At 52.4% G+C, this 23,944-nt stretch overlaps 1 protein-coding gene across 6 annotated transcripts in view; it reads right to left on the reverse strand.

Moving 5' to 3' along the window:
* Nucleotides 1-23,944, reverse strand: part of MTMR4 (myotubularin related protein 4) — a 56,938-nt gene that overhangs the window by 19,724 nt on the left and 13,270 nt on the right. For 3 of the 6 annotated variants that reach the window (XM_063174199.1, XM_063174200.1, XM_063174202.1), the window contains exons 2-7: nucleotides 16,572-16,650; nucleotides 5,965-6,054; nucleotides 3,415-3,531; nucleotides 2,693-2,775; nucleotides 2,331-2,497; nucleotides 456-552 (exon numbers count right to left, since the gene is read on the reverse strand). In XM_063174199.1, coding sequence (XP_063030269.1) covers nucleotides 456-552; nucleotides 2,331-2,497; nucleotides 2,693-2,775; nucleotides 3,415-3,531; nucleotides 5,965-6,054; nucleotides 16,572-16,574 — 557 coding nt within the window. In that variant the 5' untranslated portion in view covers nucleotides 16,575-16,650. Of the gene's footprint in view, nucleotides 1-455; nucleotides 553-2,330; nucleotides 2,498-2,692; nucleotides 2,776-3,414; nucleotides 3,532-5,964; nucleotides 6,055-8,355; nucleotides 8,539-16,571; nucleotides 16,651-21,852; nucleotides 21,943-23,944 lie in introns of those variants that run through there. The other 3 variants (XM_063174198.1, XM_063174201.1, XM_063174203.1) reach the window with 2 other exon arrangements.

Here is a 23,944-nt window from a genome sequence, read left to right on the forward strand (position 1 = left end):
GACTCCTGAGCCTGCAACAGCTCTCCACTGGCTAACCCCAGCTCCTCACAGAGCTGAACATCTGCCTGAGTGTATGAAAACTGTGGCTCTTATGTCAAACTGAGCATTTTAGAGAGGAGGACTGACCAGAAAGACAAACCCACAATGGATGGACCTGCAGACTCCCAAATGTTTTCCATGAGGAAGAAGAGCCACCACATGATAAACTACCTGAGTCAGCATTTACAGTTCCTGCTAGCTCTGATGTTTGGACTGTATTCCCTGTCCAATTCCAGGATGTGAAAGGCAGAAAGGAAAGGGATCCAGCTCATACTGTGATCAGCCTGGGGGCTGTCAAGGCCAGGAAGGAGGATTAGCTGGAGTTTGCCTCACCCACTGCTCCGCATGGGGATTACCAAGGGAAAAGGAAGGCAAGAGGAGAGCGGGAGGGGCTGTGATGAAACACAAACACTCACTTGTAGTTGTTGTTGATGTCAGAGACACGCCAGGCGTTCTGCAGGTCGAAGCCCATCCTCGCCAGCTCCATCTCAAAGCGGAACCTCACGTGGTCCCCTGGGGAACAGAGCACAGGAGGTTACTGACAGCACACAGGAATCTGCATCTGTTTGTGGAACTCCACAGCAACTGGCACAGGCTGGAGAGAGGCACAAAACCACAGAAAGGTTTGGGTCAGCAGGGACCTGAAGCTTATCCTGTTCTACCCCCTGCCATGGCAGGGACACTTTCCACTGTCCCTGTCCAGCCTGGCCTTGGGCACTGCCAGGGATCCAGGGGCAGCCACAGCTGCTCTGGGCACCCTGTGCCAGGGCCTCTCCATTCCCTGATTCAAGAATTCCTTTTAACATCCCATCTAACCTTGCCCTCTGTCACTTTAACACTGTTCCCCCATGTCCTGTCACTACCCACCCTTACAGAAAATCTCTCCCTCTTTTTATAATCCCCTTTAGGCCCTGGCAGGGGCTCTGAGCTCTCCTGGAGCCTTCTCCTCTCCAGGTGAACACCCCCAGCTCTCTCAGCCTGGCTCTAGAGCACAGGAGCTCCAGCCCTGGGAGCAGCTTTTTGGCAAGGAGAAACTCATGGGCAACTGTATGGCAGAAATAATTGTGCTTCAGAAGCCAGGAAGACTTGACCCTCACGGGCTCAAGTTCTGCTTGTTTTGTCAAGTCAGACAGGTCTAATCTCAGGGCACATAAACAGCCTCTCCATGTCAAGGGGGTGTATGGGGGGTTAATTTAACCTACCTATGCCCATCTGGCAGAGACAGCTTCCAAAGTGGGTGTCAGGAACCCTATGGCAAGGAGCACTGAGCACCCACCTGAGGCAGCTCCTTCCTCCAGACTGCTCTCAGACGCTGACTCAAGGTTTCCTCTCTCATGTTTTAGCCTTGCCTCACTAATTCTGGATGTCTTTGTTGCTCCAGTGTCAAATCTGGTTAATAAATAAATACTGCAAAGCTCTTTACCTCAACCATATCCTGCAGCAACAACTTGAATCGGTGAGTTTATTTACACTAAACACTTTCCCTAAAGGAAACACAGCAAATATCTCTGCTGGGGTTTGGGGTATGGTAAGGAGACAGAGCTTACCTTTCCTCTATCAGCTTCTCTTGGAATAGCTGTATTACTGAACCCCACCCCTCCATCTCACCTGTCTCTGGACATTTGATTCAGGCTACTGTTGCTCTCCTCTAGGATAAGCTCATTTTTCACTCTAAAGCCAGGTTTCTCACTCATTTTAATTCTGTTTTTAAACACCCTCATCATCGATAAGACAAAGCAACTGCAAGCAAACTTTGTGTTCCAGGGAAGGGAAACTCCCAGTCCACACGAGGGCACCAGCACTGCTCTGGTTTTCTCTTAATGGACTCAAAGCTTTGATTTGCTTTGATTTTCTCTTCATGGACTCATCCTGTGTGAGGATGTGCCAGAGCTCTCCACCGACCTGATCCTGGCAATGTCACAGCATTTTTGGGTGTTGGTGAGGGGATGCAGATGGGCTCATAATAATTAGGCTGCCTCAAAACCGATGCTGTTTGCCACTCCAGGACAGACTGCCTGAGGTCTCTATCACTGTGATTAAAGAACCTAAGTATGGGATGTTTTCTCTCAAGGAGAAAGGGAGAAGCTGCTTCTGTGTTGCTGGTTCAGAAAGTTTTTTGCTGTGTTTGTTACTAATTCCTTTAATTATGCTTCTTATCCAGCAGGATATGGCCATCAAGCTGGATCTCTAGGCCAGACACAGGATGACCCAGGGAGGCAAATCTGAAACTGGACAGGGTTTATGAACAAGAGCTCAACTGCAGTGCAGGAAGGGCCAGGCCAGGAGCTCACCAGGACGGCAGAGATGTGCATGTTGATCCTCCTCATCCACACACACCCCCAAGCACCAGGCGTGGTAGGCGAATGCAAAGAGGTCCTCAGGCTTGGCAGGGCGGGCAATGGCTCGAGTCAGCCTCTTCAGCCACTCCTGGCACTGCTTGAAGGTGGAGAAATGGCACCTGCAAACCCAAAGGCAAATCACCCTTAGTGGAGACATTTACCCAGCCAGGACTGAGACAGGAAAAGGAACACGGCCCCAAGCCTTAGAACCCTGACCAAGGGCAGCTCAGTTCCAAAGGCATCATAGGGGGAGCCACCAGAGCTGGTCCCAGCCTGCAGCACCAGCAGCTGCACCACAGCAATAAACCAGATACCTGATCACTTTGGAGTCTTTGCAGATGATGTGAAGCTGGAACATATCCCGACACTCCACACTTTCCATCATCCTCAAAGGCACCTGCAAGGGAGGGAAAGATGTAGGGCATGACACCACAGGCCAGAGCAGCCCCGGCAGCCGTGCCTGCAGGCTCCTCACGCTGCAGACAGTTCCACCAGTCACGAGCTGCTTCTGTGAACTACAATCCCACTCCCAGGGTTATGGAGCTCCATGAGTCAGCACAGAGCTCTTCCATGATTATTATTCTGATTTCTGTTCTCTCCCTTGGTGATCTCCCACTTGGGGCCAGTTCCTGACTCAAACACATCCAGTCAAGCACAGGTAACCGAGCCAAATAACAGCTGCAGTAAGGGACAGCAAATCAAGGCAGTAAGAGAAAGCCTCAAGCTCCCACTGTCTGACTCGGCATTGGTGAGATGTCTCATTAAAATCGGCCTGCAAGAGACCTCAACAGCCTTAAAACCACCAAAGTCATTGCCTGAATTTAAAGAAAACACCAAAGGAAAGACCTAATTACTATCCAAAGGAAAACCCCATCCTCACACTTAAATACAGTAACCAAACAGCAACAGCACACCCAGGCCCGGCATCCTCCAAGAGGCACCTTCCTGTGCCACAGCCCCCAGGAACAGGGTATTCCCACCCCTCCCTGCTCTGAAACCCTGGGAGAGGTGATGGTGCAGGCAGAGCCAGACTCACATTGATCACAGAGTCCTTGAATTTGATATGCAGGCGGTAGTTGGAGATGGCGATCACAGCGTCGTTGGCATGGCCCAGGTACTCCACCCCTTCACCCTGCAACACAGTGAACGGCACCTGCAAGGGAGACAGCACCAGTCAGGTCACACAGGCACCTTGTGCACTGAATTCCCAGAGCCACTCTTCCCCCTGCCTCCACAGTGCATCTCCCAAGTGCCCCCCATGCCCTGAGAGCAGGACAGACAGCACGGGCACCGCTGCCCAGCCCCGCACACGGAGCCAGCAGCAGCTCCTGAAGGATCACCTGTGTGCCAGGCACACCTGGCAGCGAGGGGGGCCGGGGCACAGAGGGACAACTGCTCTTCAGAGAGGGGAAACCAGCCCTGGCACAAGAGGCGTGGAGAGGGACATGACGGCAGGACAGCTCAGAGAGAAGAGGGCAGTGCTCTGCACAGCTCCTGAAAGAGGCCAGCTGCATGGGGAAGCACTGCAAGGGGCTGCCCAGGGAGGTGGTGCTGTCACCATCCCTGGAGGTGTCCAAGGAACAACTGGATGTGGCACTCAGTGCTCTGGGCGGGGTGACAATGTGGGGATCAGCCACAGGTTGGACATGATGGTCTTGGGGGTCTTTCCCAGCCTCAGTGATTCTGGGATTCTGTCCCAGGGCAGTGTCACTTATGTGATCCTGCTGTGCCATTTAAACATGGGGTGCCCTCAGATGCCCTGTGAGACTCAGTAGTACCATCCAGGTAAACAAATGAACCAAAGCTGTACCCAGTTTCTGCTAACAAGGCTCTCAGGGATTCTGTGTATAGTTATTTATATGACTGAGGAAGCTTGTCCTGATTAAACTGCAAGAAAGCTTCATTAAAGTTACCTCCATAATCAAGTATCTGTTTTTCCCCATCAGTCTGGACACGTCATAGTTGTTTTTAAAACACGGGATCCTGGCAGACAGTCAAGTTTGACTTTTTTTATATTAAAAAAAAAAAAAAGAAGGCAGAACAGCCTAAAACTCACCAGGCCTCTTTGTCCTTAGCTAATCAGGTTCCTCCTGCTCCCTGAATGCCACCTACACCAGGTGATGTTGGTACCCAATTATGCACAAAATGTCACGACAATTAATCATTTCAGCCAGAGCTGAAACCTTCCAGACAGGGCAGCTGATGACACAATCCATTACACTGTAACCAGTACAAGCCAGACCACCTTCTCTTTATTTTGAAGTTGTTTCTATGGCTTGGGTATAGAAACCTGAATTTCAAACTTCAAGTGACAAGTGTACTAACAACTTCTCCTTTCTTTGTACAAAAATAACCACCCTGGCCTGGCATCTGTCCGAACACTCTTGAAAAATATTAATTATTTGCCTAAGAGAATATCCTCTCTTTATTTCTGCAGTTGATTTCTGCAGGCTTGCCAGAGCTGTTTTTATCTGGCATGTGTCTCTCCTGCTAACGTGGCTCTTTCACACAGCAACAGAAGGAGACAGAACAGGAAGGGGCTGGTAAGGGAGGGAAATCCTGGAATAAACCAGAAGGTGCCCCAGTACAGCTTGTTATCAACTGATGGCATCCCTCTAGAGCCACAGGATCCCGGAATGGTTTGGGCTGGGAGTGAAATCCCAACCCAAGCTCATCCAGTTCCACGTCCTGCCATGGGCAGGGACACCTTCCACTGGGCCAGGTGCCAAGTCCCATCCAAGCTGGTCTAGAACACTCTGCTTTACAATAAATTAACAATTTACTGAAGGCAAATTACTCTTGGGAGGGTAGAACTTTACTTCTCCAAACAGCAAACTAAGGCAGAGTGTGCTCTTCTCCAGAAGTCTCAGCTCAGAGTCGCCTCAGCAGCTTCACCCCCAAAGCCCTGCAGGCCTGACCCTGCACAACCCCCCAGCCTGCAGCTGTTCCTTCAAGCCAACAGCTCTCAGTCCTTTTCCCCAGCATTGTTTGCCAAGGCAGCGACAGTCTCAGAACAAACTCAAAGCACTGCAGCAGCAAGAACAAGGTGAGCCTGGCTCCAGCCCCAGGACGGTGAGCACCAGAGGATGTTAAAGGAAGCACCAATTCCCAGGAGGGAATGCTGCCCTTGCTGCACAGCAGCAACAGCACCCAGGGCTCTTCCCAGGGCTCTCTGCAGCAGGAGGCTGGCACCATATGGAGGTTCCTTCTTCCAGCCACCATGCAGCAGGAAAACGCCAGGGGCAAGGTGCTCGAGGGGAGAGCAGGCAGTGCAGCTGCACAGAGCACGGCTCCCTGTTCCAGAATCTCCCTGGATGCACGCTGCAGGGCAAGGGCAGGCAGCAGCACCTCCCCCAGGGAATGCCAGGGCCGGCTGTGCACTGCAGCAGCTCCAGCTGCATCCTGCCAGGGCAGGGCAGCCAGGGCCAGGGCCAGGGAACAGCCGGCCTGGCCCCCACGCACAGGGAGCTGCTGCCCCGAGTGTGCCCCCAGCCCGGGGCCTCCAGGACGTGCTGGGCTGCAGAGCTGCTCTGCAGGGCCCAGCCTGCCACATCCCAGAGCTGTTTGGGTGTTTTTACTTCCTTACCTGCAGTGACTCCTCCTCCTTTATGAGCTCCTTCGGGGGGAACAAGTCCTTGGCCTGGATGTACTCCAAACTGGGAGGGCCTTCCTCACCCTGCATTGCAAACAGAGCACACAGTGAGCCAGCCTTGGCCAGAACACGCCGTGAAAGCCAAAAATTGAAGCTGCTGGATACTCTTGGCAGCCCAGGAGCTTGGGGGTACCTGTGCATGGGAATGCCTGTTCTTCCTCCAGGCCCCAGCAGTTCAGAGTGCCCACAGCACAGTGAAACGCTGAAGCCTCCAAGTGCCACCTCTTCCAGCTGAGTGGTGTTTGGAAAGCCAAGCAGACACACCTTGGCCACGGGGGACTGATGTGACAGTAACTTGTCACATCAGCTGTTCCCGTTACGTGGCACCAGAGCAGACACACCATGACACAGAGGGTGTCCATCCACAGGCCAGTGTCAGCCTACTCTTCCTCCTCTTAAGGACTGCTTTGCTTTAGGAGTTTTCTTTTCACTCTCACACCAAAGAAGTCTGGGAAGAGCCTGAATCTTCTGCAGGAGAAGATACAACTGTGAACAACCTAAAATCCTATAACAGCTGCACCCCAGTACACATAATTCACTACAGGCACTACTGATTGGTGCCAGCACCAAGGCCAGGGCAGGTGGATATGTCCAGCCTGTTCGGATGGACACCCAAAAAAACCCACAGAGGCTTCAGGATGGTCACACAGAACCTGCACATCCCATCCTTGACAAGTGGAGAGTATGTCTCAGTTTGGAACACGAGAATCTCCATGCACTGATACAATCAGAGTATATTGAGCTGGAAAGAATAAGGATCATCAATTCCCACTCCTGGCCCTGCACAGGACACCCCAAATCCCACCACGTGTCTCAGAGCATTGTCCCAATGCTCCTTGAGCTCTGGTGTGAACTATTGGTAACAATTTTCACCAGCCCTCACCCAGGCCCTGTCACATCAATGAACTGCTGCCAAAGGAGTGGCACCCAGACATTCAGCTGCAGATGCTCATTGCTGGGAGTCCAGGATGCTGCTAATTCCACATGGATTTGGTGTGGGAAGGTTTTCTTCAGAAGGCTGCTTGCTCTCTAGCTCTAGGCTTTACCATTTACCAGGAAACACTGTGTTCTGTAAGCACTGAGTAATATTTTAAAATGAATAATAAAAAATCTTTCTGGGTATGTCACCTAAGCCAGAATCCCAATTTCAACCTGAAAAAAGGAGATCCCAATCCTTCTGGCTCAGGAATATTTCAAATTATGCTGAATTCTCTTGTGTTTCTGACAGGGCCTGAAACCTCAGTGCCTGCAGGAAGAGCCTGGCCTGAGGCGCTCCCTGGACCTCAGACAGGGCCAGCCAGACCCCTCCCACCTCACATCCAAGGGACCTGCACACATGTAACATGCTGTTAGAGCCTTCACAAAACTCAGCATGAGGGAAAGGCACTGGTCCTGTCACTGCGCTCTGAGGAACACAGGGCACAGCACCAGCTCCAGCAGCAGCCAATGCTCACTGGAGACCACGGGGGGCCCGGGGCCCTCCTGCCAGTGGCTCCCTCCAAGGCTGAGGCACCAGCTCAGGGGAGCACAAAGGGAAGGTGTATGCCCATGTGCCGGTGCAGCAGCCGGGAAGCAGAGATCCTCTCGCATCCTCACTTTGCAGTTCGCAGAGAAATCCCAGGGAGCAGCAGGAACTGGAACAGGGCGGCCCGAGCTCTCCCCCCGCCTGGGTGTCCTTGAGTCCCTCCGCGCCTGCAGCACAGGGCAGGCGGAGGCCGAGAATCCCCTCCCGCCACAGCCCCATCCCCGGCACCGGCAGGGCGGGGGGCAGCGCCCTGCGCTCTTCACAAGCCCTCGGAGCCCATCTGGCCAGGAGTGCCCTGAGGGGTGGAGGGTGGGTCTGCAGGAAGGGTCAGAGCAGGGAACCCCCCCTCGCTGAAGGTATTAAAGGTGCCGAGTGCAGGACCCCTCAGCTCAGCACCGCACCGTGTGCAGGAGCCCTCAGCTCAGCTCAGCACCGCACCGGAGGGGTCCCGCACAGCCGCGGCCAGGGAGGGGGCGCGGGGCTCCCGGGGCTCGGCCGCTCTCGCACGGTAATTCCCCAGCTCCAGGCAGGGCGCGGAGCCTGCGGGGCCCAGCAGAGCGGCCAGGGCCTGCCGGGGCTCAGCCCGCGGCGCCGGGCACGGCTGTGCCCTTGGGCCCGGCCAGGGCAGCGGGGACGGCCCACGGTGTCCTCCGGCGGCATGTGGGAGCAGGGGAAGGGGATCCCCCTTCCCCCCGGACAGATGCAGAGGATGCCTCCACCGGCATGTGAGCTGGAGAGCGCAGCTGGCTTATGGCCCCGCTTCCATGGAGGAGAGAAGGGGAATAAAAAGCAGCACTTACAAAGCAGTTGAGCATGGAGCAGGAGACGCGGCCTGGCAGACTCATGTTCATTTTCCGAGACGGCAGCAGGGCCAGGCAAGCACAAGCAGCATCTCCTCCCTCCGGCTGCGAGCTGCGGCCCCGGCACTGCGGCAGCGTCCCCGCTCCGCCGGGAAGGGCAGGAGCATCCCGGCCGCCGGCGGCCCGAGCAGGTGCCGGTGCCGCCGCCGACAATGGAGGGAGGGCGGGCGGAGGACGGGCAGACTCCACCTCCCTCCCAGGGCCGCCGAGCGCGGCTCTGCCATCTGAGCGTCTCCGTGACGGGCGAGACAGAAAATGGAGCGGGCGGCGGGATCGCGGGCGCTGCCCGTTCCACGGCGGGAATTCCCGGCCCATGGCGCTGCTCCCGCCGGCGCCTGCCTCGTGCCGCACGGATGGCGGCACCGGGAGGGCCGGGAACAATAGCGGGAGGGCTGCTTCGTGCCCCGGCACCGCGCCCTCTGCCCTAAGCCCTCCACCCTGGCATCCCGGCACGGAGCCTTCTGCCCCGAGCCCGCTGACCCCACACCAACGCCTCCACAGCAGCACTGAGGCCTCTGCTCCGAGCCCTCTGCCCCAGCCCTACACCCTCTGCCCCAGCCCCATGCCCTCTGCTCCAAGCCCTCTGCTCCAGCCCTGCGCCCTCTGCTCCGAGCCCTCTACTCTGGCATCAAGCCCTCTGCCCTGAGCCCTTCAGCCCTGTGCCGACCCCTCCACCCCAGCATCAAGCCCTTGGCCCCAAGGCCTCGGCACCAGCACTGACCCCTCTGCCCGCAGCCCTGCACTCCAATGCCAAGCCCTCAGCCCCGGCCCTGCTCCCAGAAGCTCAGCCAGGATGTGCCCCTGCACCCCTGAGCCTGCTCTCCTCCAGCAGCCCTCCGTGCCTGAAGCGGGAGATGAGGATAAAGGGGCTGCCTGCTGCATCTCACCACTCAACGCTCCCAAGACTGTAAGTCCTCTGTTCCAGGAGCTTCATGTGCACAGAGACTAGTCAGATGTGCCTGGCTCCCACCAGCACCTGTGTGCTGGAGCCTGTGCTCTGGAGTGGACAAGGCTCCTCTTGCTGACCACTTGGACACTTAGCTCCCATGTGAAGTTTCCCCAGCTCCCGTCAGAAATGCTCACAGACACAGGGTAAGGCCATGGGCATAGGAAATGCTGTGGTTGAGCACCCACCTCCCCACACCAGCCCCCTGCCTACGAGCTCACTTTCACTACCTGCTGTTCATCAAGCCCAGGAGCAAACAGCTCCCAGGTCCCAGTCCATCTCAGGAGCCACAGAAGCAGCTTCTTGGGCAAACCCATATCCATTTCTACCATCAGCTGCTGCTCTGCCCCCACCACTGAGCCAGAGGGAGAATCTCTGTTAAAACGCAAAATTAAAACCTGATCCTTCATCAGTCCTCAAAGGCCCCACTATCTGGCTCAAATCACATCAACTTTTTGCTCCCAAAACACAAATCCAAACAGAGCATAGCCTGTAGCCACTGAGCTCCTCTTAGATGTGTTTGCCCCACAGACACCACAGACAGCTCTCCCCAGCAATACCAATGGGATCTCAGAGAGCTTTTCTCAAATCAGATAAAAGACTTCAGCATTTCTCTGCAAAATTGTTCAAGATTAGATTACTCAAAGCTGCCTTGGCTAAAGGGACAGCTTTGTGACACCCAGACGTGCTGCCCACTGTCCCTTGCAGAGCAAAATTCAGTTCCATGAGCTCCCTTGCTGACAAAACAATCCCACAGACTCACATGGTTACACTAGTTTCACTACTTAGGATTAAAGACTTAGAGGAACACACAGCCACAGCTGCAGATAAGCCATGAAATCCCATCTCACCCTTGTGTTGCCCCACTCCACCATTTACACGGAGCACAGAGGGTGGGTGGTAGGCATTGCTCATCCTCGGGGCACCTGAACCAGCCAGCACTCACAAACCGGAACACAAGAACAGAGGGTTATGGACACAAACAGAGGATTACACCTAAGGACAGAAGGTTATGGATGAGGTTACAGATTTGTCTTGGCCAAAAGTGAGTGGCAGGCGAGGTGCCCTGCTCCCTGCAGGTGACCTTTGCCTGGTCACTGGAGGGAATGCTGAGAGAAGACAGAGCAGCTAAAGCTGAAGGAACTGTTTATACTAGAGAGAAAGTGTGGCTAGAAACACTGTAAAGCCAATATTATTGGGGTTTTGACATATATCAGGGGAAAAGCAACGCAGCACATTCGGGGAACAGCTGAAGTCCGGGAGTCTCTTGGGCAGAGTGTGAGCACACACAGCACAAGACCAGTCTGTAACACACAAAATCACTGACAAGGTAGGTAAGAGGTTTGCTCCAACCAACAGTAAGATTTTTAGGGGTAAGTTCAGGGCCTGGCACAGGAATTGTTTGCATTGTAACCTCCCTAAGCTGCAGCTGTGCAGAGTTAAAGGGCTGCTCGTCAGATCAGTACTCTGAATTTCCAACCAAAGCTGACCTGAACGTCCACAAATAGAACTTCTGCTTTCACTGAAATATTTCTGCACTTTTAGTATCAGAAAAAGACTCACACACGACTTAGAAACTTCTGCCCAAGCACTGAGCCTGCTGCAGAGCAGAAACTTTGTTCTGAAGTTCAGTGGCTTCACAGACTTTCAAGAGGAACTTGATTCAGACTCTGCTTTCACTTCCTTCAAGAGTTCCCAAAATACCTGCCCTCCTTTCCCTCCAGTGACCCAGGCAAAGGCAGGAGTGGTGCTGGGCAGCCCAGCACAGGACTGCACAGTGCTCCAGACTGCTTAGCTGGCTTAGCCAGAGGGAATTCCTAAATGCCACCCCAGCTGGGCTCTCTTCTCCACTGCCACAGAGGAAGAGAAGGTTATTTCACAGAACTGGGCTCCTCTGAGTGTTCTCAGTGTGTGTGTGTTCATGTAGGCAGAGAGAGAAATCTCCTTCATCATCTCCCAACCACCCTTACAAGTGTTTCTCAGTTCTGAGGAAGAGGAGCTGAATATTATGTGGGCAGCATGTTCTTAAGGGCAGCTGGAAGTGATTTGCCCCTTTTCTCTCCCATAGCAATGCCCACTGTTCCTGTGCTGCTCCTCCCACCCCTCCAGACATCCCTGGGTCCACGCTGCAGGTAAACAGCTTGCAGCCTTCTCCTGAAGGTCCCAAAAGGGATTCAGAGGCTTGGAGATGATACAGTGCTTGGCAAAGATAGGACTGGCACTCAAGGGGCCATCCTGCAGCCTCCAAAGGAGAGGATATTCCTCATGGAGACACACCTACATGCACAGGGTTCACAGGGAACATCTGCTCCCACTTGCCCAAGGAATCTGCATTGGAGCATGGGATAGGCATCAGGATGCTGAAATCTCTCTTGTGGTCTGGAGCCAGTCAGCATCCTGAAATGAATCATTTTGCCAGTGGCTGCTCCAGCTTTCTGCAAGAAAGTGGGGGCCAGGGAGCAGCTAATTCCCACCGGGCCAGGTCCCTTCTAACCCAAACCATTCCATGATTTTAAGAGAAAAACTGGTCCCATTCACTGCAGGGAGCTGCCAGCACACCTGACTCAGCCTTCCACAGACATGTACACCCTTCCCAGCCCTGGCGTAGCTTTATCCTCTTTTTGGCACCACAAATAAAATTGCTCTCTCCTTAGAAGGCACCACACCCACCACTTCTATAGATTAAGGGTGGGCTCTTCTCACCCCAGCACAGGCCATCATCCTGCAGATGGAGGGGAGGGAAGGCAAGGGCTGGCAGGAATGTGCATGCACAGCCCTGTCCCTGGTAGCACATCCACTGCACAGACTGCCCTGATCTGCCTCCAGCTGGAGAAAACCGACAGAAAAATTGGCAGGAGGAGGAGACTGCCCTGGAAAGGGAATTCCAGGACATGAGAAGTCAGCGGGAGCCAGGGAAGCTCTGTCTGACAGCCAGGGCACCAGCAGCACAGGGGCCATCAGGATACTCTACTTTAGATCCTTCCAGGTCTGAATATTTATTTTCAGTGAAGATCAAACTAGGAACTGGTTATCTAGATCTGTTTTTCCAGGCAAGATGGGGACTGGAGAGACTTGCATCATTTATCTTATTCTAAAAGTTAAAATTTATTCTCTTTCTGCCTGGCACATGCCTACATTGGGTGAGATGAGCTGCCCTCAGACACGTATTTCTCTCTCTCCATAAGCTGATGCTGAGACTGATGAGCTGTGGCCAAAGGCACTTCTTGTTCTGCCTCCCCTGCTTCTGTCGCACAAAGGGCATCTTTGTTTCAGGTCCCCTTACATAAATAGTTAATTTCCTCAAAGGCTAGGGAGGTTTGTGGGTGAACTGAAAGGCTGCTGAGCCTGAGGTATAAACAAACCCTTAAACCTGTGCAAAGAGAAGTTACTGTTTTATACCCCATAAATCAGGACTAGGATGGTGGGTGTCATCTTTTAATCTTGATAGGATGATAGAATAATTTATAGACCTGTAATACTGCATTTGGCATTCAGAAAGGTGCCCAGAGGTGAGCATGGAATTGAATATGCAGCAAGAAACCTTTGAGGAGGGGGATAAAAGGGCACAAGCCATGGGCTGTCAACTCCATGCAGCAGCACGAGGGGATGAGGGGGGGCTGCCAACGCCCCCCTCGGGTGAGCCATGGGCCCTCCACAGGGTAAGAACCAGACACACACAGTGCCAGTGCCCCACAGCCAGGAGAGGGAATGCTGCTCTGGGAGCATCCCAGCAGCCAGGAGAGGGAATGCTGCTCTGGGAGCTGGGCACTGAGTGCCAGCACAGCACCTGCACCAACCCACCTGCCAGATTCCTTTTCAGTAATGGATTAAGGTACTAAGTGCTTGTTGGGGCTCCATTAGCCAGAGATCAGGATTAAACCTGATCTCTGTCTTCAAGGTCATCCCCATCAGCAGCTGGTTTTGGGGAAAAGTGGGAAGAGTTATGCAATCCAAGCTGTTAACACTAGACCACGAATGTGGAGCAGCAGAAAGGGAAGAACAGGTGATGAGGCACATCTGGGGTGCTGCTGAGTAAGGGCAAAGCTTCTGGGCCTGCCCTTGCTAACCACAGGACCCTGGTGCTGTGGCCTGAGCCTGCCCTGAGCACAGGGAATTAAGGCAGCACTCAGTGTGGACTGACTGAGGAGCCACAGCCCCCTGGAGAGGTCACAGAGGGACTCCAAGGAGGCTCTCAGGAGTTTCCATCAGCTCTCTGCCTTCAGCTGCTGGCAGAAGCTCAGGTAGGGGCTGAAGGTAAGTGCTTATTTCTACAGCTTGCAATTACAAGTCGCTTTCTCTCCCTTGCCATGGGAGACAAAAAGCCCATGGTCTCTTCCCAAAACAGTGGGTGAAATGGGAGGGGCTTTTGGTGGTTGGTTTATTTTTTCCAAAATGAAAAAATAATTTTCAAAAAATCACAGGGGCATTTTAATGAAATATTTAAAAAAACAAAACCAACCTTCTCAGAAGATCCTTTGAAACTGTAAAGTTATCTTAGGGTATTGATAAGGTGGCATGGTTTGAGACATTGACAGGAAGTAGGTTTTGTTTTTGGATATGCTGTGGCCACCAACAGGTGTTCAGATTTTAATAAGGTTCTCATTTTCCCTGTGTGTTTTTTTTTTTTTCTTTTCTTGTAGTTTAGTTAATAAAGTTTTCTTTATTTCTAAGTAGGAGCCTGCTTTGCTTATTCCTGGTCACATCTCACAGCAGACACCAGGGAGAAGGTATTCTCATGGGGGCACTGGCAAACCATGACACAAACCATGACATAAGGAAACCCTTTCATGCAGAAGAAATCAAACAATGATTACACCTAAGGGTGGGCAGGGCCAGGTCAGGGTAAGGTGTGTCCAGACACAAGAAAGGAGTTCAGGGAAAAGCAAAGCTTTCATGTTTTAGTAAATCCAAAATTCCAGTCTCTGCACTCAAAAAACCAAACAAAAAACCCCAACAAAAAACCAACAAGAAAAACAACAAAAATCCAATCGAGCAAACCAAACCCAACCCCTGTCCCCAAAAAAACTCCAAACCCCAAAAAAACCCCAAAAAACCACAGGTCAAGGGAGGGGTGATGAGAACTAAAGATGGCTTTGCTACAATGAATTTAAAAGGCTCTTCAGATATCTATGGGGAATGTGTGGAGATCTGCAAAAGGGGAGGAGATGCTCACAGGCAGCACCACACTTTATTGTTATTCCCAATACAAAACCAGCCAAAACAAGACGGGGCTGGTTCCAAAACAAAGCAAGAGGTGCTCGGCAGCACAACTCTGACACAGCTGAAAATATTCACCTGGTTTTTAAAAGCCTGATGATTTCATGGAAGGAAAACCTACCAAGGGCTCATAAAACATCAATAAATAGTTTCTGCATTACCAAGGCCCTGAGCTGCAGGTCCTGCCAGGTGAGGGCACACAGCTGAGTCACAAACCCCTGCAGCATTCACTGGGCCCTGTCACTCAGCTGTCTGACCAGCCTTGCCCTCAGGGCACTCGGCCTGGCCTCTCCGTGTTTCCTGGGGAGATTTCTGATGCATTTTCCATGTGTTTATTCCCCTTTTTTCATTCATATCTGGTTACACCTGCATCCCTCTCACCTCACATTGGGTTTCAGGTCTCCAAGGTGACACCAGGGCAGCTCCAAGCTGAAGTGTGAGGCCTTTCTCAGGTTCTGACAGATGAGGACTTTCACCTCCCCAGCCCAGACTAAGTTCCTCACCGTGCAGTGTGGGGATCAGCTCTCCCAGCAGAAGCACAGGAGATCTTGAGGCAGCACCAGGGAGCATGAGCACAGGGGCTGCAGCAAAAATGCTGAGTGTGTAGCTACTAGAGCTGAGAGCTTAACTCAGGCAGAGAGCACGTTTCCTTTCCTATTCCAGTTGTTAGCAAAATACATCCAGGACAATCCCTCAGGACACGTCACCATTTCCTCAAGCACTCTGTCAGATTTTTATCTATTTTTTTTTTCTAATGTGTTTAACCTAAATTTTCCTGTCCTCAGTGTGAATTTCCAGCCCTTTGTCTGTCTCTGCAGTTCTCCTCAGCACCCCATACCAACACAAAGCTGGTGCTGTCTGTGTCACTGCAGCAAGTTCAGGCTCTGCCCACCCACAGCCCACATGCAGATCACCCCTCTTCAAACCACCCTCCTCAGGACACTCCCAGCACATCTTTCAGCATTCCCAGTCTCCAGCTTTTTCCTCCCAGCAGATCCCTTGTATTTTGGGTTATTTCTTGCTGGTGGTATTAGAGGCCCTTTATCCAAGTTTATCAGCAATCTGGCTGCTTTGGCTGTGGTTCAGATTCTTTGCTACCACATTTTTCTGTGACTAATTCTTGTGAAATTTCTGCTTCTTTGGTGGCACCAGAGCTGTTATTAACATGGTGTGAAATCCTTCACTGAGAGGCGAGAGAGGAACACAATGAGAAACCCCAGCAGTAAGTTTTAAAGGAAAAATAAATCAGTAAGCCATAAAAACTGGATGACTATGTCAGTAGTACAGGGAGACAGAAGGGGGTTTCAGTCTTACTTTTTTTTCCCAATATATTCCAATAAGAGATTTAGGAATAAATTTTTCCTGTTAACAGCATCTTGATGACAGTGATAAATCCCCTCTATTATATTATTGTATATAATACACAATACTGTTGCACTCATCTTGCCCATTCTTGTATTTCTTCTCCTACATTTAGGAGCAGTACAAGATTTGGACACACAAAGAACAAGGCCACCCAGAGAGGACAGAGGCAGACCAGACCCATGAAATCATTAGGGCTGGAAAAGCTCTCTAAGATCAGTGAGTCCAACCATCCCCAAAGCACTGCCAAGGCCACCAGTGCCCCATGTCCTCAAGTGCCACATGCACAGGGCTGTTAAACCCCTCCAGTCAGAGACACTGACACTGCCCTGGGCAGCTGTGCCAGGGCTGGACAACCCTTCCAGTGAGAAATTTCCCCAAAATCCCCCCTGAGCTGCCCTGGCCCAGCCTGAGGCCGTTCCCTCTGCTCCTGTCCCTGTTCCCTGGAGCACAGCCCGACCCCCCCGGCTGTGCCCTCCTGTCAGGAGCTGTGCAGAGCCACAAGGGCCCCTCTGAGCCTCCTCTGCTCCAGGCTGAGCCCCTGCCCAGCTCCCTCAGCCTCTCCTGGGCTCCAGACCCTTCCCACTCCTCAATGTCCATCCTGTAGAGATGAAATAGGACATGGACTCACCATCCTCAGACACCGTCCAAACCCTCCTGGTTCAATCACAGCTCAGTCTCTTCTTGTTCTTCCACAGCAACAGCCTCACCTGCACCAAAGAGGAGACAACCCAGAGCAGAAGTTTAGCTTACACGAATTTAGTTAAGAAATTTAATTTACAGGAATGGTACTTCAGTGTGAACACAGAGGGGAAAAAAGATCAAGCCCCCCGAGGCCAGTGCCCAGTCTCTCCCTATCCCTGCCAACCTCTGCTTTGTGCCCTTTCCAGGAGCTGCTGGAAACCAGATTCAGCATCAGGGGGAGCCACCAAATCCTTTTGGTCACTCACTCACACAGCACCCAGGACTTGTCACATAAGCCTACAAGAGCCTGTGCCCCCCAAGCACAAAGCCCCCACTTTGGGGGAACACAGGAGGGAGCTGAAGGAAGACAGGCTTGGTCATTGTGGTTCAAGGACCTGGGGAAGATCCTTCACAGGGAACTTGAGTGTTTGGAGAAGATCACTGTGGTCCTGGGAGGAAAACACCTCTAAAACCCATTGGGTCCTGCCTGGGAGGTGGGGCAGGATGCAAGCACCCCAAGTACCAGGAAAAACCAGCAAGTCCTTCTGCCAGCTTTGCCCTGCTTGAGGGAGGTCACAGGGGGCCATCTGTAGGAAGAGGAAAGCCAAGCAGCAAGACTTGAACAAGGTCCTGCTCCAAGATCTTTTCCAACAGGACCAGATGCTCCCACAAGTGATCCTGGGAACTCCATGGAGGAAGAGACCCTTCCTCAAAGCTTTCAGGTGTCTCCAAGATCAGTTGGAGACTGATCCAACATCTCTCTCATCTGCCCACATTTTGCCTCTGTTTTGCTCTTCAGCCCCCCAGAGGGGATGGAATTATCTACAATAAAACGCTGGGACCAAGGATGGGCTGAGCCCTGGGCACTCCTGTGCCTGAGCAGCCTCCCACTGCCCCCATCCCTGGCAGTGCCCAAGGCCAGGCTGGATGGGGCTTGGAGCAACCCGGGATAGTGGAAGGTGTCCCTGCCCATGGCAGGGGGTGGGATGGGCTTTAGGCCCCTTCCCACCCAAACCATTCTGGGATTCTGTGAAACAGCACAGAAATCTGCATGTGTGTCCCAATGTTTTTAAATACAACATTTTAAACAGGATCTTCAGTATTTCAGTGTGGGTTAAGGATGGCTCAGAGCTCACCAACCCAACCTGACTTCTGCCAGTTCCCTGTAGCACGTCAGAACTCCTGGAATGCTCAAAGTCTTCCATAAATTTTGCCACCATTAATTTTAACCTTTCTTCTCCTCAGGTGAAATACAAATGCCAACAAATGTGCAATTGGAGATTATCTAAACATCTCACACAACACATCCCAGCTGGGAATCCCCCTCCTTCCACCACTCAGGAATTGTGTTGGCTACAGAAGAGCCCTGAATACCTGCCCAAGGCTTTCCTTTGCTCAGGGATTTCCTTCCCAGCCCATAATTCAGTCAGGTTTGATGGGTGTCAAACACACATCACAAGGCCAAGCTGAATGCCAGCATGGAGGAGTCATTGCTGAGATGTGATTCCCACAGTGAGGCAGCTGCTCCCACCCTGCAGTGCCAGGCTGGAATTGTTATCCTTGGCCTTTCAGATCATCTCTCACATCCCACCATGCGCTTGACAGGAAAGGACAGCAGAAAGGCATGGCAGGTCAGAAGGGACTCCAGTCTTGTGCAATAGATCTCTGCATTTGATTCTTATCTTTCTGGGGCCATGGAGCTGCTCCAGGGCTGGAGCCAGGCAGGGAGAGCTCAGAGCCCCTTGCAGAGCCTGAGGAGGCTCCAGGAGAGCTGAACAAGGCATGGAGGGACAGGACACAGGGAATGGTTTCCCACTGCCAGGATGGGATGTTGGGAATTAGGAATTGTTCCCTGTGAGGGTGGGCAGGCCCTGGCACAGGGTGCCCAGAGCAGCTGGGGCTGCCCCTGGAGCCCTGGCAGTGCCCAAGGCCAGGTTGGATGTTGGGAGCAGCCTGGGACAGTGGGAGGCGTCCCTGCCATGGCAGGGGGTAGACCAAGATGGTAAGCAAGGTCTCTTCCAACCCAAACCATTCTGTCACATTACCTTACATTTAAAAGCAGATCACCAAGTTCCAGGAAACAATGAAACTGTGATTCCCACACATTGGGAATCAAATTTCCTATGAAAACAGAAAAAACCAAGCAGTGCACTATCACCCTTCAAACCCAGATCAGTCTGGCTCTTTAGAACTATATAAAGGCTTTTTTCCCACTACTTAGCAAATAATCTCACATATCAGACTTGACAGAGGAAAGAGCCTCCAGCAGGAGCTACCAGGAGAGTCACTGCCAGCCAGTGACTTGCAAGTGAAGTGAGAAGCACAATCAGTTTGTAGGTAAGAAAGGGAAGAAAAATGTTAAATATGCTTTTTTTTCACTACATCTGAAGATACTTGAATTATTGCCAACACTGAACAACAGGAGTACTGTTCCTGCAGTGTGCTTTGGACCAATGCATGCAATCATTGCTAATGGCCAGGGCAGTTTCTCAGCTCCTTCCTCGTACAAGTGAGTAATGACCAGAAACTGAAACTGAGGCTGGTCACGACTGAGGAGGCTCCTCCTCACTGCCATCCCCCAGCTCTCTGGACAGCCACTGCCCAAGAGGAAGGCAATCCATGGCAGCAGGACTCCTGGCCCCATGAGCTCAGCCTGCTGGAATGCTGCTGCTCCTGTGTCCCCAGGGCCTTCCTCCTCCTTGGGAGCAGGGGCAGAGCTGAAGGGGTTCCTGAGGATCAATGGGGTGAGAAAAAGCCAGGAGACAGCACAAAAATCCAAGTGCTGCTGGAACCTCTGGGGAGCCTCCAGCCTCCAACCCGAATGACACCCAGCCCAGGCCACCAGGCAGTCTTGCTCCAGCACTTGTGCAGCTCCAGGTGCTCCTGTGCTGGATCTCAAAGGCATCCCTCTGTTTCAGGGCTGGCCATGGCCATCTTCCTTTCACAGGCTGCTGTGTCCCACTGGCTGCTGGCTCTGCCCCTGTGGCCTCTAGCCAGGGTCTCCAGCCCTTGGGAGAGAGGTGCTAGCACTGCACCCAGCAATGGTGTCCAACACCTCTCTGGGCTGCACTCACCAACCTCTCCTGTGGAAGTCAGGTTTGGCACCTGCTCAAGGAGCTGCCTCCCATGCGAGTGGCTGGATTACCCTAAAATCCAGGATAGAAGCTCTCCTTAAAATCCTGGTGATGGGCTGGGGATGGCCACCTGCTATGCCAAGGTGGAGGCTGATGCTACAGAATTAAATGAAGAAGGGACCAGGGACAGAGAAAGCCAAGACAAAAAGGATGGCACTAAAAAGAAGATAAAAGAGAACAATGACCTTTCACACACAGATGGAATCACTTAATCACAAAATGCTTTTGGTTAAAAGGGACCTTAAAGGTCATCTTGTTCCAGGGCAAGACCAGGCTGCTCCAAGCCCCATCCTGCCTGGCCTTGGACACTTCCAGGGATCCAGGGGCAGCCACAGCCTCTCTGGGCACCCTGTGCCAGGCCTGCCCACACTCACAGGGAACAATTCCTTCCCAATACATCGAACTTAAATTTCCTCTTTCGGTTTGAACCCATTCCTCCTTGTCCTGTCACTGACACACCAATAGGTCATGTCGAGTTTTTTCATGTTGAGTCACCCCAAAGCCCAGAGGCTCAGGCTTTTCTGCTGCTGTGCAGTCACAGGCAGAGCATGGGGCCAGCAGCTGCCTGCCCTCCCCACAGCTCACCGGAGGGAGGCACTGGTGCTGCTGGTGGGGCTGGTAAGGTGATGCCACCTGACACAGCTGGGCTGCGGGAAGTAGAGAAAATAATTGATTTCCCTTGAGCATTTTTATAGCTTGTAACCTTCTCTGGAACTCTCAGTCTGGGAGACAAACCCTCAGATAACAAAGCCGTGTCAGAGTTGAGAACACTCGTAAACTCTTCATTTGCTCTGCTGCTCGCGTGACTCACACCACACTTCCTTATGCAACCACTCTGCTGCCTCCAGGGACCTTCGGCCCTCCTGGTGAGAAACAGAGAGGGAGGGACTGGAGCAGCGTGCAAACCTCTGGCCCCGCTCCCTGCAGGTGGAAGATGCTGCTGGAAGAACCTGGCCAGGACCACCAAGCTCTGCCTGCATCCTCCAGGATGCTCAGCCCTCATCCCAGGCCAGACTGTCACACACACACCAGGAAAGGACTGCTCCTTTCCAAACTGCAGCTCTGGCCTGCAGCACCCAGGCCCCCTCTCAGCTGCAGTCCAAGCCAGGTTGTGACAGGAACTGGGAATTGCAGCAATCCCCACAAACAACTGGGCTGTCAAAACCCAGGAGAATCACTTCCTATCCCTCAGGTCTCACGGAGCTGCAACGAAAGCACAGTGCTGGGAATTTATAGGAACCTCTGGAAAAAGCTGAAAGTCCTGCCTCTAGAACAGTGGGATGAACAAGCGTGGGGAACACAGAATATTGAGGAACAGCTCCCTGCCATCACTGCCAGCACAGCACCAAGAGGGTCCTGTGGGGAGGAGGGAGGGTGCCCACACACACACATGGAGCTGCGGGAAGCTGGGAAAGGGAGCAAGAGCTGGCTAAGGCTTCCTGGTTGCAGGAGTGCCATGGGTGCCCCAGGCGAGCTGGGTGGCCCCTGGCAGCTCCTCACTCCCTGCTAGGAGACTCAATTTTAATTGCTCATAAAACTCCAGCCATTGTTTGCAGTTGGAGCAGAACTCTTGGCACTCAGCATCTGCCCCAGGCAGAGATTTTTGCTTTAATTTCAGCTAAAATGGTAGAGTTGGTCCTGGTACACTTAAAGGGGAAGAACAAGTCCAATATTAAACAGGGGACGTTAGAAGGGAAAAACCAGGAAACCTATTAGCCTTATTGTGATCCCAAGTGAAACAGAAACAGCCATCTCAAGCCTCCCACTAATTAGAGGCTAAAAATGTAATTGTCAGACCCCACAGTTACACGCAAAGCAGATCTTATGGGGTGGTCTTTGTTATTTTAAACAAAATCACAGCTAAGAGGGTTGTTTCTAATGATGGCCATGACCAGCTGCTCTTCAACAACAAAACTCTTACTGCTGAACAACTATTAAAAAGAAAAGATTGGGCTACCAGGGCCCCCGAATGTCACAGCACTACCAGATGATGGTGACAAGTTGCCAAAGTATTCAGATTGCTCTGCAGCATGGAGGGATTATAATATATGGTCTAACCAGGGGGAAGGGCTGAATTCCAGGATGAAGAATTACCCATGGATGAAGGGCTGCTGGAAGTCCAGATCAGAGGATCTCACAGGCATCCCCACATGAGCTGCTCAGCAGGAACTGGCAAAAAGCCCACTGCAAAAATATATAATAGCAGTGATGAGAGAGGGGACTGATGGGTGGCACTCCTGTCCTCAGCACTGCTGGGACCATGGCTACAACTGCCAGAGCTCAGCCAGCACACTTGGAGCACGAAGAACAATGCCATATACTGATCCAAAGCAAAACCAGCTCACCTACGCAGCTTAAAAACCCAATGATAATAAAATATAAGAATTCTTCAATATACTGCAGTGTTTATGCTAAGTATTGGTCCTGCTGACAAGGACAGATCTCAATCCAATTGCTGGTAGATGAAGTTTCAGAATGGAATCAATTCCATCAAGCTTATGGGAAAAGTTGTCCTTTTTATTGCTTGGAGTGTTTAAAACTCCATGAAATAGCTGGTTTAATCCAGGTCTGGATACATGAATCTCCCCAGGCTCTGGGTAAGCAGAGCTGCCCATGGTGGCACACCCCAAGCACCCACCTGTTCCCAGGACCAGTGACTTGGGCTCACAGACTGACTCTCATGTTCAAAGTTATCCCACCTGGGAGATGTGGGGAGGACAAGAGGAATCACCCCAGGGGACAAGGCCACCTGCCATTACCCTGCATGGCCCATGCTGAGCTCCAGGGCATGGCCTCAGGCCAACGCAGAGCAAGGCAAGGCCACTGCCTCACTCAGCCCATGGCACACAACCACATCCCACCCACCTCACCCACAGCCACCAGGACAAGGTCACAACTTGCAAACTCTTCCTGGTCGTCCAAGCCAGGAGTCAGGTCATGATTAAAATACCCTGAAAGCATTTTTCTTCATATTTCAAAGTAATCATGACTTCCTGAAGGCTACTGAGGCTTCAGTTGCATTCCAAGGGGGAACATCCAGGTTTCAAACATGGAATTGTTCCCAAGAGGTCAGGCCAGGACACATAAATCAGCTCTCTGCAGGACTGCAGGGTTCAGGGAAAGGTGCCATAGCCAGGAATGCTCCTGACTGCACAGCACCATCCTGCAGGAGAAAAGCCCTCAAAAACACCCACATGTGGCCAGTGCTGGGCTGCTCCTCATGCCCATGCCCAGGGCAAGCACACACAGCTGCACAGGGAGGATGCTGGAGGCTGGGCTGGAGGCACAGAGGGACACAGGGAACACAGGGACAGATTATCCAGCCTGTAGCTGACAGCCAGGCACAGAGGGACAGAATATGCCTATGCCAGCTGCAAAGCAGGGCAGGAGATGTGTGAGGATAAGGTTACACAGGGCAACAGGACAGAAACCAGAGCCCTGCTGGGACAGCAAATCCCCAAGGAAGAGCAGCAGAGCAAAGGAGAGAACGGGCAGAGCGAGTTCAGGATTTCAGGAGCACAACTGCCATGGAGTCAAATCTCCCAAATGGTGAAGGTGGGGAGAATATGGAGATTTAGCCAAGCTCAGGGTTCTGCAGCAGCAGTTCCAGCTGAGGAGATGAGGGACTTCACTTTGACTGGGCTGTGTCCAAGAGACTTATCATAGAAGTGGGAAAAAAAATAGGCATAGGAGGTGAGCAGGAGCAAAGGTGAGCTTTGCTTTTAACAGGGGAGAAGCTACACAGCATGGAGAAGGATTCAGAGGCAGCTGAGAAACTGAGCAAGGGGGCAAGAATAGTGCAACAGGGAGGAACAGACAGCACAAGGGCAGAGATCAGAGGACAAACCAGAGGAGAACTTGTGCCTGGTGCAGGGAAAAGAGCAGAGTGCCAGGAGGAATGCAGAGAGGCAGGAGGGAATGCTGACACCGTATTTTGTCCTTCCCCCTCTAAAGAAATAAGGTCCTCTGCAGTAAAAAAGAAGGGGAAAGAAGGTTGGAGAAATCAGAGGGGTGCCTGGAGCAGCCACAGACTTAATGCACAATAAAAGCAAAGCTCTGGTTTAGTGAAACCCAGAGCAGCTCTGCCAGGAGCTCTGAGCCTGCACAGCTGTAGGCAGGCCTGGACCCCAGAGCTGCCATGGATGCACCACTGCCAAAAGGGAGAATGAACAGGAGTCATTTTGGA

The sequence above is a fragment of the Melospiza melodia genome, chromosome 21 (genome assembly GCF_035770615.1).
Source record: "Melospiza melodia melodia isolate bMelMel2 chromosome 21, bMelMel2.pri, whole genome shotgun sequence".
Lineage (NCBI taxonomy): Eukaryota > Metazoa > Chordata > Aves > Passeriformes > Passerellidae > Melospiza > Melospiza melodia.